The sequence below is a fragment of the Electrophorus electricus genome, chromosome 16, assembly GCF_013358815.1.
Source record: "Electrophorus electricus isolate fEleEle1 chromosome 16, fEleEle1.pri, whole genome shotgun sequence".
Taxonomy (NCBI): Eukaryota; Metazoa; Chordata; class Actinopteri; order Gymnotiformes; family Gymnotidae; genus Electrophorus; species Electrophorus electricus.
This window is the reverse complement of record NC_049550.1, coordinates 14,087,893-14,105,392: the sequence shown is the minus strand read 5'-3', so window position 1 is coordinate 14,105,392 and position 17,500 is coordinate 14,087,893. Positions and strand designations below refer to the sequence as shown.

The following is a 17,500-nucleotide window of genomic DNA, read 5'->3' as shown; positions in this document are numbered from 1 at the left end:
TCAAACATTCTAGAACTATCCAGAACAGCAGTAGCCAATCAACAACAGTCTTCCCTTGTTTTTGGTTCTGGAAGGGTAGTGACACTCGAAACACCCCTTCAGGTTAGTACTAGGGCTTCAGAAGACATTGTTAGCCATGCAATGTTGCTCTTTTTTAGCACTGATATTGCGGAAGGCTGCAAAGTCCAGTCAGGACATATAATAAATCATCTAATGTTTTGTGCTCCTAGCATCCAACAACCCCTGCTGCCCCAGAGGAGCGCGCTGGAGTCATGGCATTCACATAAATCAAGACAACATAAATCAGAATAATGCCTGCCAGTTATTAAACGCTTTACACCAAGGGCTGACCGGTGTAAACCAACATATAGCACATGGCTATACTTGGCTACATAATCACGCATTGTCATCACAACATGATATTTCTGTCAATATCCCGCAGGCAAACAGCGCACTGGTGTCCCTGGGCTGTAACATAGTGCGAAGGTTTAAATCTAATTTTACGGTACCACGGTTGAAAAGCAAAGCCTACGCTTATGCTTCCATACAAATGCAGTGTAAAGGTTTCTAAAAGAGTTTACCCGGTTTAAAGAGGGACTGGTGTTAAAGTGGGTGAAGGGGTCACCGGGGGCCGGAGCTGGCCTCCCTGCACACACACCGCAGGACGTGCTGGTGCTGTCAAGGGATTTATGATCCAGCCCCCCACACATCAAACACAAGCGGGTGAGGTAGAGTGTGTAGGACTGCGTAGGTTAAACCAGGATCTAAATAAGGGCCTGTTGTCAGTTCAAGAGGACACACATACACACAAACGCACGCACACACACGCAAGCGGAAATCCATCCCCATTCCCCTAATGTGACCTGAGGGGATGTCTAGTGACACCCAATACTTGGATTTCTGGCAGAGAAGTTTAGGAAAACAAATTCAGTTGCAAAATAGGTCCAGATGGAGAATAGCTTTACACACACACACATACACACACAAACACACACCCAGAGCACAGCCGCACACTGCAGGGCTGGTACCAGTACCTGGCTGTTCTGTGCATGCCCGTTGAGGTTGTTGTTCCGGGGTGAGAGGAAAGTGTCGTGCATGGTGGTCTTCTCTGTCCGCGGCGCGCTGGGTTCACCGTCCTCCACGCCATTGGCCTTGCGCACACACAGAACCTTCCGGAAGCTCTGCTTGAAGTTGTCCGACAGGAAGCCGTAGAGCAGTGGGTTGGCGCAGCTGTTGACGTACGTCAGGATGACGGAGAAGAAGTACACACTGACCATCAGGCTGTTCTCTGGGAGGATGACGATGAGGTTGACGATGTTGATGATGAAGAAAGGCAGCCAACAGAGCACGAACACCACCACGATGACCACCACCATGCGCGTCACCTTGCGCTCCGAGCGCCGGCGCCTGGTGAAGCCGGCGCGCACGCCCGACGACTTCACCCGCACGATGATGAGCAGGTAGCACATGCAGATGACCAGCAGGGGGCCAAAGAACCCAAGAACGGCCGTGTAGAGGATGAAGGCCGTGGACCAGACGGCGCGCGGCTCCGGCCAGCTCATGTTGCACGAGTGGAACGTGTCCTGCACGTTGGAGAAAATCACCACGGGCAGCACAACCACGAACGAGACTGCCCACACGGCGGCGCTCACCGCCTTGGCCACGCGCGGCCGGCGCCACCTGGTGGACCGGAGGGGCTGCACCACGGCCAGGTAGCGGTCGATGCTCATGACCGTCAGGCAGAAGATGCTGGTGAACTGGTTCAGTGAGTCGGCTGTCATGACAACCCGGCACAGGAAGGAGCCGAAAGGCCAATAGGAGAGCACGTTCTGCGTGGTCAGGAACGGGAGTCCCAGGATGTAGAGTTCATCGGCCACGGCCAGGTTGAGGATATAGATGTTGGTGACGGTTTTCATCTTGGCATAGCGCACGACCACGTAGATGGCCAGAGTGTTGCCGACGAGTCCAACAATAAACACCGTCAGCGAAATGACCGCGGTGACCATGGTGCTGGTGCCATGGAACGGCAGACTTTGGTCTGAAATGTTTGTGGAGATATTTCCCAATAATTCTGAGACCCTTGGCATTGCTGGAGTTCCTGGAATTCTGCTTGCTGACATGTTAAATCCTCCCAATAGGGGCCCTTCCCATTCGGATTTGCTCCCCAACTCCATTCCTGATCAGGGACAGATGGAGGGAGAGATGGAGGGAGAGAGAAACAGAGGGAGCGAGGGACAGAGTAATAAAACAGCAGAGAGACGCAAACACGACACGTCAGTGGTCTCAGATGCCCACGTCCTGATGCCTGGGTCCTGTGAAGAGAGACAGGAAAGAGAGAGAGAAAGAGAGAGATAGACAGAGAGGATGAGAGAGAGAGAGAGAGAGAGAGAGAGAGAGAGAGAGAGAGAGAGAGAGAGAGAGAGAGAGTCAGTCGGTGCAAATTAGACAGAATCTGAACATTTCAGTTGAAAAACACTGCACAGATTGTACCTGCTTCCAATGCAGTGTTAGTCAGTTCTGTGATTCAGTGGAGGTGTCCCTGGCTAATTTGTGTGTGTGTGTGTATGTGTGTGTGTGTGAGAGAGAGAGAGAGAGAGAGAGAGAGAGAGAGAGAGAGAGAGAGAGAGAGAGAGATTGTGTGTAACATTGTCTGCACAGTCTCATAGACCAATGTTGTGCCCAAGTGAGATGAAGTTATGAACAGCTTTGCCTATGATTAAAGTCATACGTTTTGTTCGCTTTCTGCACTGTTTGTTCGTTACGTTTGTGCGCATACAATATGTTTGTATTACATTCATGTAATTGTTATGTCCGGTTTGTATTCTGGGACGCGTGAAAGAAACGAGCCGAAGCGAATTTAATTTCATGACTATTTTAACAGCACTTAATCTCTGACAGACGAAAGCCCCCGTTTACCGGAGCGCGAGCCAACTGGGCGCGGGAGAGGCAGGCGCGTTAGATGGCTCGAGCTGGGTGTTTATCTTATTCGCATGCCCTTTCGCCATCCCTCCTGTCAAACTACTAGAGGAAGGAAGAAAAAGAGGTGTGAACTCCGTGTACTGTTGTCTTTTGCCAAAGCTAAATGTCTCAAATGTCTCAAGCATTTGTCTTCATCAGAACCTCTCACCGAGCTTTCTGCTGCGGTCGTGATTAGACATCGCAACGTCGCACGACTGTGCTTGTAATGACGACCAGGTCCGTTGTTTGATTGCCTTACCACATGGACGTGCAGAAGTGAAGTGCGAGTTGTGCACAACGGACGCGCCTGCCCCAATCTCCCAGGGCTTCACCCAACTTTGTGTCGAGAGTAGCGCGGAAGAAACGGGGGGCAAAGGGACTCTTACATATTCACACTCTTACATATTCACACTCTTACATATTCACACTCTTACATATCCACTCTCTTACATATTCACACTCTTACATATCCACACTCTTACATATTCACACTCTTACATATCCACACTCTTACATATCCACACTCTTACATATCCACACTTACATATTCACACTCTTACATATTCACACTCTTACATATCCACACTCTTACATATTCACACTCTTACATATCCACTCTCTTACATATCCACACTCTTACATATCCACTCTCTTTCCGTGTTTGTTCAGTTAATGCGACGTACGGAGGAGAACACACGCGTTGTTCGTTGTAAGTGAGACCCCGCTGTCCATGGTGTTCGGCTCTTTGATGAACGTACTACCTGTCAGAGGATGAGAAACAGAAAAGCAAATACCTACAAGCGGAGTTTGGTAGTTAAGACAGGCTTGCGTTGTTTCAGAGTCCAAAACGCGCTACAATCCCGCGTTTCCAGCCCAAGTAGATTTCCAGCGCCTTAGTTCAAACACGCCGCGTTCTTGAACGTACTCCAGGTTATGGCTGACACTCATATTGCTTTCGTTGCTTTAGGTCATCCCGCAAACATCCGCACTAAAGTCCAAGTGAGGATGCATTGTGTGTGTGGCTGTGCCTGCATGCGCGTGTTTAAATAGATAGGGGTGTTGCACGTAACTCTCGAGCTCGCTCGATGCCTGCGTGCGTTACGGAGCTTTCGCGCGCGCCTCGCGCTCTGTCACATCGGCGGGCACCTGCAGAAGAATGCGACGGGGAGCGGCCCTGCGAAAGCCCGTTTACCCGCGTTCGGCTTCAAAAACACCCGCCTTTCAGAGTCTAAACTGGCTTGCTGGTCAATCAAAAACGTCGAAGAGTGTGCGTGAGCGCGATTGTGCTATAATTATTTTTTTTTTTTAAGTAAGAAGAGGAAGAAACAAATAAGGAATCGAGTCGAACAAGACTCGTGAGAGAGAAAAATGGACAAACCAAAGAAATAATAACTATAAACAAACTGTTCCCGCGGGACAGTTCACCCAAGAGCTCCTATCAGGATTGAATCCAGGTGCCTGAAGTAGCACCGCGAGGCTGGGCACGTGCGCGCGGAACATATCTGCTCTGGTCGTTGTAGCCCAGACTAAGACACCCACATATCACACCACGCGTGCATACAGTATAGTTTGATATAGTTTGTTATTGCACTTGTCTGTGCTTATGTTTGTTTTGCATTTCTAGGCATCAGCATTAGTCCCTGTATTTCAACAGTATTCTAGTTCAATGGGATCTTGAACTGCAACCTACAATATTGGCAAGGCTGTATTCTGGGAGTAGATGACAGCACGCTCTGGATAAGCGCGTCTGCTAAATGCTAGACAATCATCAAAAAAAAAGGAAAATTGTGCTATTACATAGAAAGGCGTTTCAGACTACTTATTTGTTGGGAATCGTATTACTAACCCCTTTCATATACACAGTGCATACTATCTGTAATTCACCTTTTACCCCAAAATGTCATAATAATTGTTTTCTTCCTATAAGAGTGATTACTCTCTCTCTCTCTCTCTCTCTCTCTCTCTCTCTCTCTCTCTCTCTCTCTCTCTCTCTCTCTCTCTCTCTCTCTCACACACACACACACACACAGCTATATAGTACATGGTTCAGAGGGAATCATTTTAATCGCTGCTATGCCTTTGGCTCACCAGTCTGTTTGATCAGCACTGCAGACTGGACTGCGTCTACAACAGCCCGTCGGCATCGTGTGACTGACCAGACACGCCCATCACTCACAACCACGCCCACAACCCTGCATCACTTGCAGCCCCGCCCACAACCCTTCTTCAGCACCCACACACGGATATGCAGCTGGGATTAAAACCCATGAGAGGACTGCAGATATGTCTCTTGACTGAGTAGTGAATTGGTTTGGTTGAGTTAACACACACACACACACACACACACACGCGCGCAGTGTCTTTCTTCATTCAACAGCATGTAAGCATTTATTATCTCACACACACAAATAGAGGTACAACCATCAATTCACCTTCTCTTGTGTTTTTAAAAGTAACAAATGGTTGGATGGAGTGCTACACTTGCGTTCTGCACTAGAAAAGTTGCAATTTGCTAATACAGATTACATAGAAAAATTATTGCACCACTAAACATCAATGGATATGACTGTATTTTGTTTATCTTATCTTTCGTGGGACCAGATAAGTCTGATTAACCCTATTAATTATGTACCACAATACAGGCAAGAACAGAGCAACTACTAGTCAAATGAGCGCTCAGTCAACAGTTCGAGCCTTCTATAGGCTCCTCCTAGTGGTCACAACAGGAATTGTCTGAAATGTTAACTGTCAAATTCTGATTTGAATATCCCTACATCTCTTCAAATTCTATCCTTGATTGCTGGAACAATTAATTGGATAGATAGATTTAGGTCACGTTTTTCACTGACCTTTACAGTGTGTATGTGTGTGTGTGTGTGTGTGTGTGAGAGAGAGAGAGAGAGAGAGAGAGAGAGAGAGAGAGAGAGAGAGAGAGAGTTAAAAGTGTGTGAGTATGTTTGGTTATTTGGACAGCTATATATGTGCACCAGAAATGCTCTTTCAGAGGCAGATTTAGTGCACTGTGTGTGCACTATGGAGACTGAGCCACCACCAGACCCAACCACATAATCTCATAATCTCATAATTTCATAATAAGAGAAGTAGCCTACCCTTCAGGGGAGTAAACTGAAAACAACAGACTGACCTGTTCCAACAGCCTTCAACATAATCACAAGTGAGTAAGAAAAGCAAGGAGGAATTCTCCGATGTAGGATGCGAGAAGCGAAGAGAGGGTGAAGCGCAGGGTGGAGTACTAGAAGCTGGAGTCAGACTGCATCAGTATCTGGTTCACACAGGCTTTACCAAAACAAACAGGGCCCGCTTGAGTGGAGACTGCTGATTAGCAGCTGTTTGAGTGTCATGTCATTTCAAGTGGCTGCAATGTCAGTCCGAGTGATGAGTAGATTGGCTGGAGGTCTGTTGGAGAAACTGGTAGTGTTTACTGAACAAAGCAAGGCCGGTGCAGCCCTTCATTGCAATTCAAAGATTGTTAAACTTTACGCTAAATAGTGAGAGAGAGAGAGAGAGAGAGAGAGAGAGAGAGAGAGAGAGCGAATGAGACAGAGAGGGCTTACACATTAACGACAATTGACCTTATGCAATGTCACAATAGATCATTGTGTGTGTGTGTGAGTGAATGGATGAGCTCTAGTGGTGTTGAGTTTTCCTAACGCAGAAGAAATTGTGTCTTTCACAGCCACTGTGCATGACACTGCTACAGGTATGAGAGAGAATACATTACTGCAGTCTGGGGGCAGGTGTGTGTGTGTGCGTGGGTGTGTGGGTGTGGGTGTGGGTGTGTGTGTGTGCATGTGTGTGTGTGGGAGAGAGGGAGAGAGGAGAGAGAAGGAGAGAGGGAGGAGAGAGAGAGAGAGAGAGAGGGAGAGAGACAGAGGGAGGAGAGAGAGAGGGAGGAGAGAGCGAGAGAGGGGGAGAGAGAGAGAGAGAGGGAGAGAGAGAGAGAGAGGGAGGGGGGAGAAAGAGGGGGAGGAGAGCGTGAGAGAGAGAGAGAGAGAGAGAGAGTTGGTGTCAGTATTAAGCAGTTAGACGGGCATTCAGGCCCCTGCCTGTAGCAGACACGCCTCAGACTAACAGAGGCTCCAACCCCCTGACACCCTGCAGCTCCATACCACGAGACTGAAGGACAGGACCAAAAGCCCAGGGTCAGACAGGAGCAAGCTGGCCACTTAGGGGAAGGCACAAACCCGAACAGTCCACAGAACAGGGTGGAGGTGAAAAGAAAAGCCAACAATCACCACAGGAGGAGACGGGAGGAACCACCGGCCTGAGGGGGTAACGTGGTACACGTGTGGGACATGCTACTGAGTGGGAGTTTACCAGAGGACCTTGAACAGACCCAAAACCAAGGGCTGCGTTTGCGACAGGGCCAACGGAGGTGGAGACCCCTGGTGGACAACCAGAGTCTGTCTCCCGGACCTGCAAGTTTCTTTTAAACAGCATCAGGAGCATTCGCCCATGACTCTGCAGAGGTGCCAGACTGGGCTGTTGCATCTCTCTCTCGACAGGTCTCCCTTCTCACACCACTACAGCCTTGTGGCTGAGCCCGGACGCAGCAACGTAAGGGTCAGCGTGCTTAGACCCTCGTCTAGGTCTAGTACACTAGCGTGACCATTACTCCTATGGAGATAGCTAAGCACTGCTGTAGGTCACTCTGGACAAGGGTGTCTGCTAAATGATGTAAATGTAAATTTCCGTTGGAGTAAATCGCTGGAATGCGCTATGGCAGCAGTTGGCTTACTACTTATGGCAATAATGCTTTTTAGAGTTGGACATGAGCAACCTGCAACATCTCCTGAGTCTCCTGGGACCACTCATCTACGGCAGGACCACTAGGACCATTAGATTACCACAGGACCACCCATATACCACAGGACCGCTAGAGTACTACAGAACCTCTCATCTGTGGGACATCTGTGATGTGGGACAACTCGTCAACCATAGGTCCACACAGCTATTGCAGGTCTACTGCGGGACCACTCTTCTACTATAGGATCATCTGACTGACTGGGATTCCATGGGAATAGAGGCGGGAACGAACACACTGGATGGGATTAGACTTGAAGAAGAGCGCTAGAAGAGGTCTGTGCCTGTTTGGCCCAGGTAACGTAACGTAACCCGACTCCGGGACTGTCTTGATAGCGTCACAGAAACCTTCCCAGTTCCTGATTGGTGCATTCCACCTGCCCATTAATGAACCTTTTCCAGATTGGTTTATTCTACCTTCCTGTAGTCCTCTCGATTGGAGGATGCCCAGAGCAGCGTATGCCCAGGTCTCTTCAAAAGTGCTGTCTGGGGAACAGGTTGAGAAAGATACTTCTTCCACCAATCATCCCTTCTATGTGACAAAATACAAGGCAGAACATGTATTTTGGTCAGTGGAATAACGGGTTGATGTTTCGTGGGCGAGGGGGTGGGGGTGGGGGGTCTTTTTTGGCATTACTTCAACCTGGGAGCACGAGATGGATAAATCAAATTTGGCAATGAATAGGGCCCACCTGGCTTGTCTTGAGTTGAATCTTCTGCCAGTCTCTTCTTATGGTTTGTGAGTTCAACGAGTGGCTGCTGTACCTCAGATGGTGTGTCCACTCGACCCAGCATGACGTCACCGCCAAGAGTTTCTAACGCTTCAGCGGCAAGCTTCCTGGAATAACGAGCACGGGGAAACATCTCAGATGGGTCACCAAGCTTGAGAGCACCTACATCCACTTCTGAAGTGTCTACCTCCACTATGAACTGAGAAGGGTCAGCGCACTTGAGATGAGGTGAAACATTCCTTCAGTAAAAGGCCTCTGCAGTACTTTCATCCCAGTTTGACTTGAGTCCCACCTAAGGCAGTGTGGGGTTGCTGTAGAGCAGATTAAGCAGTGGTAAAGGGTTGCAGCTCTATCACTACTTGGTTTTGGCCAGGAAAGAACAGCCTTGCTCTTCTGTTCTCCATTTGCACCTCCTCTGGTCCAGTGATATAAGGAGACGGTAAACTGGTTGGTCACAGCGAGTGAAACGGAGCTCAGCCTGGGGTGCAGGGATATGAGGTCACTGTAAAATAAAACAAATGAGACTCAGAAATTCAGTGAAGAAAATCAGAATCAGAAGCAGAATAAGAATTTGTTTATTGGCCAAGTATGTTTCCACATACCAGGAATTTGATTTGGTAAAATTGTCCAGATTGAAGAACTTGAAGAAAATTTGTCCAGATTGAAGAACTCACATAGTTAAAAAGCTCACAATTTTAAAATGTGCTATGCAATAGATCAAAGGTGTGCAGTACAAAGAGTTTATGTGAATGGGGGACCCGGGTCTTGGTGATGAGGCTGGCTGCAGCTGGGATAAGAACTGTGCTGGTGGCCAGAGGTTTTTGTCAGAACAGACTTCAGCTGTCACATCCAGGGGCCAGTCGTGAGCTCGCCCAAGCCATGCAGGTCATGGAGGGATGGTAGGTTGCAGCCGATCTCCTTCTCAGTGGAGCGGATGAAGGTGCTGGCGTCTGCCCCTGTCCTCGGTGCGTAAGACACCTCCTGTGGGACTGAGCGGCGTGAAGAGCACCAAGCCCCAGCGTGGTTCAGAGTTGAAACGACTCCCTCTCTGTTCTGGTCGCTTCTGGTGGCTTGAGACTTTCTTTCGTAGCACTGCACTGTTAAGGTTGTACGGTCCATGCCTCTGTGTCCTGTGCTTGCACTGGGTGTAGATTGATCCCCTTTCCCTCCATAATTCATCGGATTCTTCAGTTCCCCTAACAGCCTGATTACGGTTCTACTGCAGCCTTGAGGTGCACAGGTGCACAAACTCCTACCATTCTTAGGTTCTTATCCCCCCATCTGCCCCTACTTTTCTTTCTCTGTCCTCTCTCTCGCTCCCTCTTTCTCTCCCTCTCTCCTACTCTTTTTTTCCCTAGGAGGAATTTCTCTGTGAGATGTAAAGTTCTAAAAACACCCACGCAGGTGTCTGGTATGATCCTTCATCGTTGCCTATCAGAGAATCAGAACTATTCATTAGTCGTCAGTGCAGGCTTGAAGATGAAAAGTGGGTGCACATACACACAAACACACACACACACACACACACCCAGACACATGCAAAAACGTACAAACAAGTACACAAACACACACAAACACTCAGACACACGCAAAACCACAAACACACGCACAAACACTCAGACACACGCAAAAACACACAAACACACACACAAACACTCAGACACACGCAAAAACACACAAACACACACACAAACACTCAGACACATGTAAAAACACACAAACACACACAAAACGCCACTGTGATTTTGTCTTGTCTTTGCCTTAATGGTAGTAACCAAAAATAATTGCCTTATTCATTTTTCAAATAATAGAATAGATGATTGTTTTTGTACAATGTATTTTGTCTTCTTGTAATTACCTTTGGTTTTCTATAGGCATTTCCTCTTTTTGTCCATTTTCAAAATGTACAAAAAACAATACACACCAAAACAACAAACAAACCAAAAAACAAAACAAAAAACCCATCAAAAGCACCTTTATACGCAGCCCGACCGCGGCAAAGAGTAACGCTCACCCGAGATCGGACCGCCGGCAGATAACCGGTAGACCGTCTCGGAAGTAGGGCGCCACCGTGTGTTCATAAAGAAACGCGCGGCGCTAATTGCTGCCTTCTGACATCAGGACCACGGTGTACACCGGTTGCTGAACGTTGTCCGTGCGAGGCATTGTTTGCTGACAATTTAAAAAATAATAATTCGAAGAAAGCTACTTACCAAATTATAGCCTATTATTCATTATAATGACCTATACGTAATGTTTACAGTAATGTGTGTAAATTTCGTTTAATTTCGGTAAACTGATAAAGCCGTAAAAAATGGATTATAAGCCTGTCTAGCACAAAAGTTTGAGTTCTCAGAAGTCACAACGCTCATGTCTTCTCCAGTGGCGACTTTCGGCAATGCAGGAGGGGCAAAGGGGAAAGGAAGTTATTTTGGAACTTCTGGCGGAGCTCGGTGCGTCTTTTCCCGTCGCTCGAGGAGCGGAGCTTGTTCCGTTAACGGTCAGAGGGGGGACGTCATCGAGCTTGGGGGGGGGGAAACGTGCTTTTTACACCGTTTCTCTTATGAAAACCACCGAAAACGGAGAACTTTTCCTTTTCAGCATCCCGGGAAAACTTCCACCAGCAAGGGCGATGCGATGTGACTGAGCTATGCCTTGTGGAAATGGACAGACTGTATCTAAGCGAAAACATGGCGTCTGCGTCCCAAAGTCCGGACTGCTTTGCGTTCTGCTTCTCGCACTCTGCTGCCGCGAGCTGTCGTCTGGGGCTCCGGGGGACGGCGGAGCGTGCAGCCCGTGTCCCGGGAACTGCTCGTGTGCAGTGGTGGGACCGCGGAGCTCCTGCGTGGTTAACTGCTCCGGCCGCGGACTGGAATGGGCCCCTCCGGCGCCCGACCTGCCGAGCGACACGAACACCTTGTAAGTCGCTAATACGCTTTTTAAAGATCGGGCCCGCGCGGTGAAAAGAAGTGGCGCTCAGACCCGCGCGAGCGCGCGCGTGCGTTCTTTGTTGTCGCGCTGGGGTAGAGAATATTGGTGTGAAGTTTGATTCGGGATTCAGACAGGGATTGTTTATGCTCGTCGGCTGCCTATTATGAAACACCTACCGTTATATACACTCTCTCACACACACACACACACACTCTCACACTCACGCACACTCACATCTATCTAGTCAGTGTGATGCTTCACGTATTTATGACTGGTAACCATTAAAATAATATTTGCTGCCATACAAATGAATCCGATCACATGTCAGTGATTGGTGCTTTAAGTATTGCATTTCTAGTGCATATCATACATTCCCTTGTTTGTATGTATTTAGTAAATACACTTCAGAATTCAAATATATGAAACAAAATTTAAAAAGAAAAGTTCTAATTGGCTTTAATTAATTGCAAAATTACGTTATTGTTAATTTTAAAAGGCATCTTACGTTTTTAGAACTAATGGAATGCAACAGATGAAATGAAACATGTATGGGCCAAGGGAATTGAGTTTAAAACTTAAAAAGAAAATCGCACAGTACAACAAACAAATAAATAAATATTATATGCTGGGGAACAGTGTGAGCGCGGACCAGCTGGTCGCACGAGGTCCTCTCTCGCGCAGAACGGAGGAGTCCGTGAGCACATCAAAGACCCGAGTGTTGACCGAGGTAGTCGCGGGACAAGCTCGAGGCGTGCACGGGGCCGATAATTAACCCTAGAAAAACCAGCTCGAATGAATATTCTCGAGGAGAGAACATTGTGTTCTCGAGCGTGCGTGTGGCGCCCGCATGCGTTATCGATTTACCCTGCCTCATTCCGCTGCTTATACGCGAGAAAAGAAACGCGCAGCTGTGCAATGTCTTTTGAACTGAGTTGAAGTGGAAGGTGCGCCGTATCCATTTGCTAAAGTAATTTCCAGCAGCGCTAGATTTGTCCGGCCCGCCGCTTAAAGGTACAATAGTTAACAGTTTAAAGTATCCCCGCATTCATTCGTTCTCAGCCCTCTGGTGCGCATCACTGGCGAAAGGTTTATTCATATATTTTAGACTATTTCGCCTCCGAGATGTGCGGCTATTTTTACAGTATAATTTGTGGATTTGGATCGTCAGTGATTTGCCGTTTAATTGGAGACGCGAGGCTGGACTCGCGACCGGGCCTACGCAGAAAATGAGCACGTGCCCAGGGAGCGAACATACTATAAACGTATGGAAGCATCTCTGGGGGAAAGAGCGGCTGCCAAAAGCTGGAAAGGGAAAAAATGAGATGTCAGATGTATGTTCAGTGTTTTTGTGGAAAAGGTAGTAATCTGTGCTGCACGGTGAAAGGTCGTTATTTGTCAGTCTAATTATCGGCTGATAGGACATCTTAACAAAGATTATTAGATTTTTATCTGACGAAACAACAACAACAATAATAACCATTATTATTATTATTATTGGAATTATTAGTGTTATTATTGGAATAGATTATTATTGGAATTATTAGTGTTATTGTTGGAATAGACTGCAGAGAGACACTGTGACATGGCTTGTTTTTTCTTGTGTTTTTTCTTGAAGTGTGAGGGAGAACAGTGCCCATCTTGTCGTTGTTCAGGCCCGCCACGTGTTTGTGTTCGGCGTTTGTCTCGTGTGTTCGTGTTAATTGTAGCCACGCCCCCTTGTTTGCGTGTTACTCCTTACACCTGAACCTCATTACGCACCTTCTTGCTCATTAAAGTACGCGTTTCAGCCTTCAGATTTGGTGTGTTTGGTCGGTCATTGTCTCGACTAAGGTGTTATGAACTGCTGCCAGTGTGTGTGTGTGTGTGTGTGTGTGTTGTGTTGTGTTGTGTTGTGTTTTGTTTGTCGGTTATCTTTCGAGTTTTACTTTCGTTTTCACAGCAAACGTCTTTTTAGTGTCCGCGGCTTGACGCTCCCGAGCGTTACAAGTCTCCTCTCATCGTCTCACATTCCCGTCCAGCCCTGTTTCTAGATGTCATGACAACCAGACTTTGTCGTTTCTTTTTTGCTAATGACCTTTTGAAGCGTCTTAATATGACCTTTCCTTACATTTCTCCTTTTCATCTTTCTGTCTGTCTGTCTCTATTTCTACCTCTCTAGCCCTGACCAGCCTGTGTGTGTCTGTGTGTCTATTATATAGAATTGTCTTTCTGCCTCCCTCAAAAGTAGTGATGCCAAGGCAACACTTATTCTGCAGCCGTTCTGGTCTTTAGGTGTTCTGGTTTGAACCGGTTGCTACTGGACCACGCTGGTATTATTGGTTTTCCCATCTTGGGCCTCCTGGCCTTGTGCTCAGTCCCCCAGAATTCACTGGGGCCATTCTATTACCCACAATTCTCAGCGGCTTGGCCACACCAGGCAATGGAAATTATGTTTATATTAGTTATGAGCAAATGAGAGAGACAGATAGAGAGGCAGAGAGCTGAGAGAGAGAGAGAACAGGAAACGACTTTTTTTCACATGCTCATGGCACTGTGTGTGAGTGTGTGTGTGTGTGTGTGTGATAGTTTGTGTGTAGGCATGTGCACCTTTTACAAGCAATTCGTGGCACAATTAGCCAGCCATGTGTGATGGAAGGGTTGTTTTGTTGCCACGGTGACCGTGCTTGATGACGACGCCCACATGGAGAACATTCCAGAAGGTCCTAACTGCGGAGGGATAATTCACTGAAGGCCTCACGCACTGGTGGAGCCTCAGAGACTGTCATGCGTGCTCCCGGAGTGCCCCCTCACCCTGTGAGCGCCTTCTACCGAGCTGCACACGACACCGGCAACGTCCGGCTGCCGCCCGCGCTGTGCTGCTGAACTCCCACGTCGCAGGCTTCTTGTGCGTAACTTACGTGGCGCAGAAGTGCCTTTTACTCATCATGTCTTTATTCAACCTCTTTTATTTGTTTCTCATGAAACAGTTACACAATGCAGGCATGTCAATTATGAAGATAATTAGGAAAAACAGAATGAAATCAACATAAAAGCAGTGGGTGGAACGTTTAGCTGCTGAGCACACACACCACTGATTAACATATGCAGACGTGCAATCAGTGTGTGCTGCTGTTAACTGTACACATTTCGTCCTTAGTGAGGATTTATGGGGCTAAGGCCAACAGGAGAATAACAGTGGTTTGTCAATGACTAGCTAAGATGAGAGAGGACATGTCTGTGTGTGTGTGTGTGTGTGTGTGTGTGTGTGTGTGTGTGTGTGTACACACACGTGCTTGTTTGTCTGGAGGTCAGTTAAATAGTTACCACTTTGTTAAAATGTCATAGTAGTTGATTGGGTGTGACATGGGCCTTGTTGTGGTTGAGTTGTAAGACCTGTGTGGTTATTGACAGTACTGGGAATGTGCTGTTCCCACTTCCTTTAAAGGACGCATAATATTGGTCTTACACCAAACAAAACTTACCTAAAATCAAAATATCTCTCTCAGTCTGATATTAGGTTATTATCAGACATTACTGCCTGCATGGTGATGTAGTAACATACCTCTGCTACAGATAAGATGACACTTGGGATTTTGCAAAGAATGGCTTTTGAAGTGACGTTGTTTATAGTTTTGGTTTTTTTTTGTAATTAGCAGTAACTGCAGACATCTACTCAACCTGCCCCGCTGTGTTGTCATCTGCTTTCACACTGAGTCCAGAAGCAGATCCAGCATCAGATCCAGCTACGGAAACCTCAGACAGCTGTACTCACATGCCATGTTGGTTCATCACAATGATCAAAAACCATTCCATATTTCTCTCCTTTCTCTCTGTGTGTATGTTTGGGAGAAAGGGGGTGCGCTGATGGAAAGAGCAGGCATTTTCGAGCTCCTTACTGAGTAAACCCGAGCCTTTCTGCAGACACTGGTGCAGAGTTAATCAGGTGTCTTTCTGCAGACTACAGGCACCAATAGTGTGGTATGCATGTGCGTGTGTGTGTGGGTGCGTGCGTCAGTGCAAAAGAGAGTGGCCTGTTTTGGTCCCTGCGCGGTCGACTTATTTCTGGAGTGTGTTCTTTAAAGTGTGTTCCTCGCTGCCCTCAGTAAAGCTGGGTGTGTTTTATCTTCCTGTCTTTTCTTCTTTGATTTATTATATGACTCTGTTCATTCCCAGGCAGGTGGAAATAGCTAATGTTTCCTCAGAAGTGCTTTCACAAACCTTCTCACTTCGAGCTTCTCTTCTCACTCTACCGCTCTCTCTCTCTCTCTCTCTCTCTCTCGATCCATGTGTGTGGGTGTGTGTGTGCTGTGTTGTTTCTATGGCTGCAGGTCCCTCTCAGTGGTCCAGGACTTTCTAGATCCAGGCTGCAATTTTTTTGTCCTGGTAGATCAGGAACGTTGGCCACCCTCCCTGCGCTCCACCCACCCCCACAACCCCAAACATCCACACACTACACCCACCCCCACAACCCCAACCATCCACACACTGCACCCACCCCCACAACCCCAAACATCCACACACTCCAACCACTCCTCCACTGAAACATTCATACCTGCGGCTACTATCGCTAGGTGCTGCCGACTGACCTGATCGAACACCATTCTCCTCCAGACTGCCATGGCATCTGGCAAGAGACACCAACTACACACTATCCAAAAAAACCAAAACACCCCCAAAAAATAAACTAACTGAAAGCTAGAGTAAACCTAAAGAAAAGAAGGAAAAAGAGTAGGGAAACAGAAAGTAGGGAAGGAGTGAAAAGACCCGAGAGAGAGAGAGAGAGAGAGAGAGAGAGAGAGAGAGAGAGAGAGCGAGAAAGAGGCTGTTCCAGCATTGTGAGTGTTGTGTTATTGAGCCAGAGAGCGTGTGGTGGGTAACAGTGTTCCAGCTGATGGTTTACCTCAGGGCTGGAGTTCGTGAGTGTTCTGGGACCAGCTGCCAGCAGGCCTGCCTCCGACCACGACGCTCCGCACGGCCAGCCCCGCTCCCAAAGGGAAGAAAGCGGCTTCTCAAACAGGACGCCTCCGAGACAAGGAGCCGTGCCAGAGAGAGTGTAAGGGTAGGAGAGAGAGGGAGAGGGAAAGATTCCCAGATGTAAAATTTCATTTAGTATTGTTTTCTACTAGAGGATATGTCACTGACCCCATGTTCTTTAAAAACACTGAATAATGGGACTCTTTTTGTGGTGCCTGACAGGCAAGCATGACGGCCCATCCACATCTATCGGCCCATCCACATCCATAGAACACTACGGCCCATCCACATCTATCGAACACTACGGCCCATCCACACCTATCGAACACTACGGCCCATCCACACCTATCGAACACTACGGCCCATCCACATCTATGGAACACTACGGTCCATCCACACCTATCGAACACTACGGCCCATCCACATCTATCAAACACTACGGCCCATCCACATCTGTGGAACACTACGGCCCATCCACATCTGTGGAACACTACGGCCCATCCACATCTATCAAACACTACGGCCCATCCACATCTGTGGAACACTACGGCCCATCCACATCTATCAAACACTACGGCCCATCCACATCTGTGGAACACTACGGCCCATCCACATCTATCAAACACTACGGCCCATCCACATCTGTGGAACACTACGGCCCATCCACACCTATCAAACACTACGGCCCATCCACACCTATCGAACACTACGGCCCATCCACATCTATCGAACACTACGGCCCATCCACATCTGTGGAACACTACGGCCCATCCACATCTATCGAACACTACGGCCCATCCACACCTATCAAACACTACGGCCCATCCACATCTGTGGAACACTACGGCCCATCCACACCTATCGAACACTACGGTCCATCCACACCTATCAAACACTATGACCCATCCACATCTATGGAACACTACGGTCCATCCACACCTATCGAACACTACGGCCCATCCACATCTATCGAACACTACGGCCCATCCACATCTGTGGAACACTACGGCCCATCCACATCTATCAAACACTACGGCCCATCCACATCTGTGGAACACTACGGCCCATCCACATCTATCAAACACTACGGCCCATCCACATCT

General features: G+C 47.8%; 2 protein-coding genes across 5 annotated transcripts in view; one reads left to right on the top strand and one right to left on the bottom strand.

Annotated features, from left to right (window-relative positions):
• The window catches only part of LOC113592161 (somatostatin receptor type 5), a 12,058-nt gene extending 7,941 nt beyond the window's left edge, over positions 1-4,117 (bottom strand). The window contains exons 1-2 of one of the 4 annotated variants that reach the window (XM_027032927.2): positions 3,757-4,117; positions 1,035-2,312 (exon numbers count right to left, since the gene is read on the bottom strand). In XM_027032927.2, the coding sequence (XP_026888728.2) occupies positions 1,035-2,174 (1,140 nt within the window). In that variant the 5' untranslated portion in view covers positions 2,175-2,312; positions 3,757-4,117. Of the gene's footprint in view, positions 1-1,034; positions 2,313-2,490; positions 2,830-3,752 lie in introns of those variants that run through there. The other 3 variants (XM_027032925.2, XM_027032924.2, XM_027032926.2) reach the window with 3 other exon arrangements.
• A 6,529-nt stretch (positions 4,118-10,646) lies between these two features.
• Positions 10,647-17,500, top strand: part of pkd1a (polycystic kidney disease 1a) — a 100,370-nt gene continuing 93,516 nt past the window's right edge. Inside the window, exon 1 of the mRNA XM_035534595.1 lies at positions 10,647-11,432. Coding sequence (XP_035390488.1) covers positions 11,164-11,432 — 269 coding nt within the window. The 5' untranslated portion in view covers positions 10,647-11,163. The remainder of the gene's footprint in view (positions 11,433-17,500) is intronic.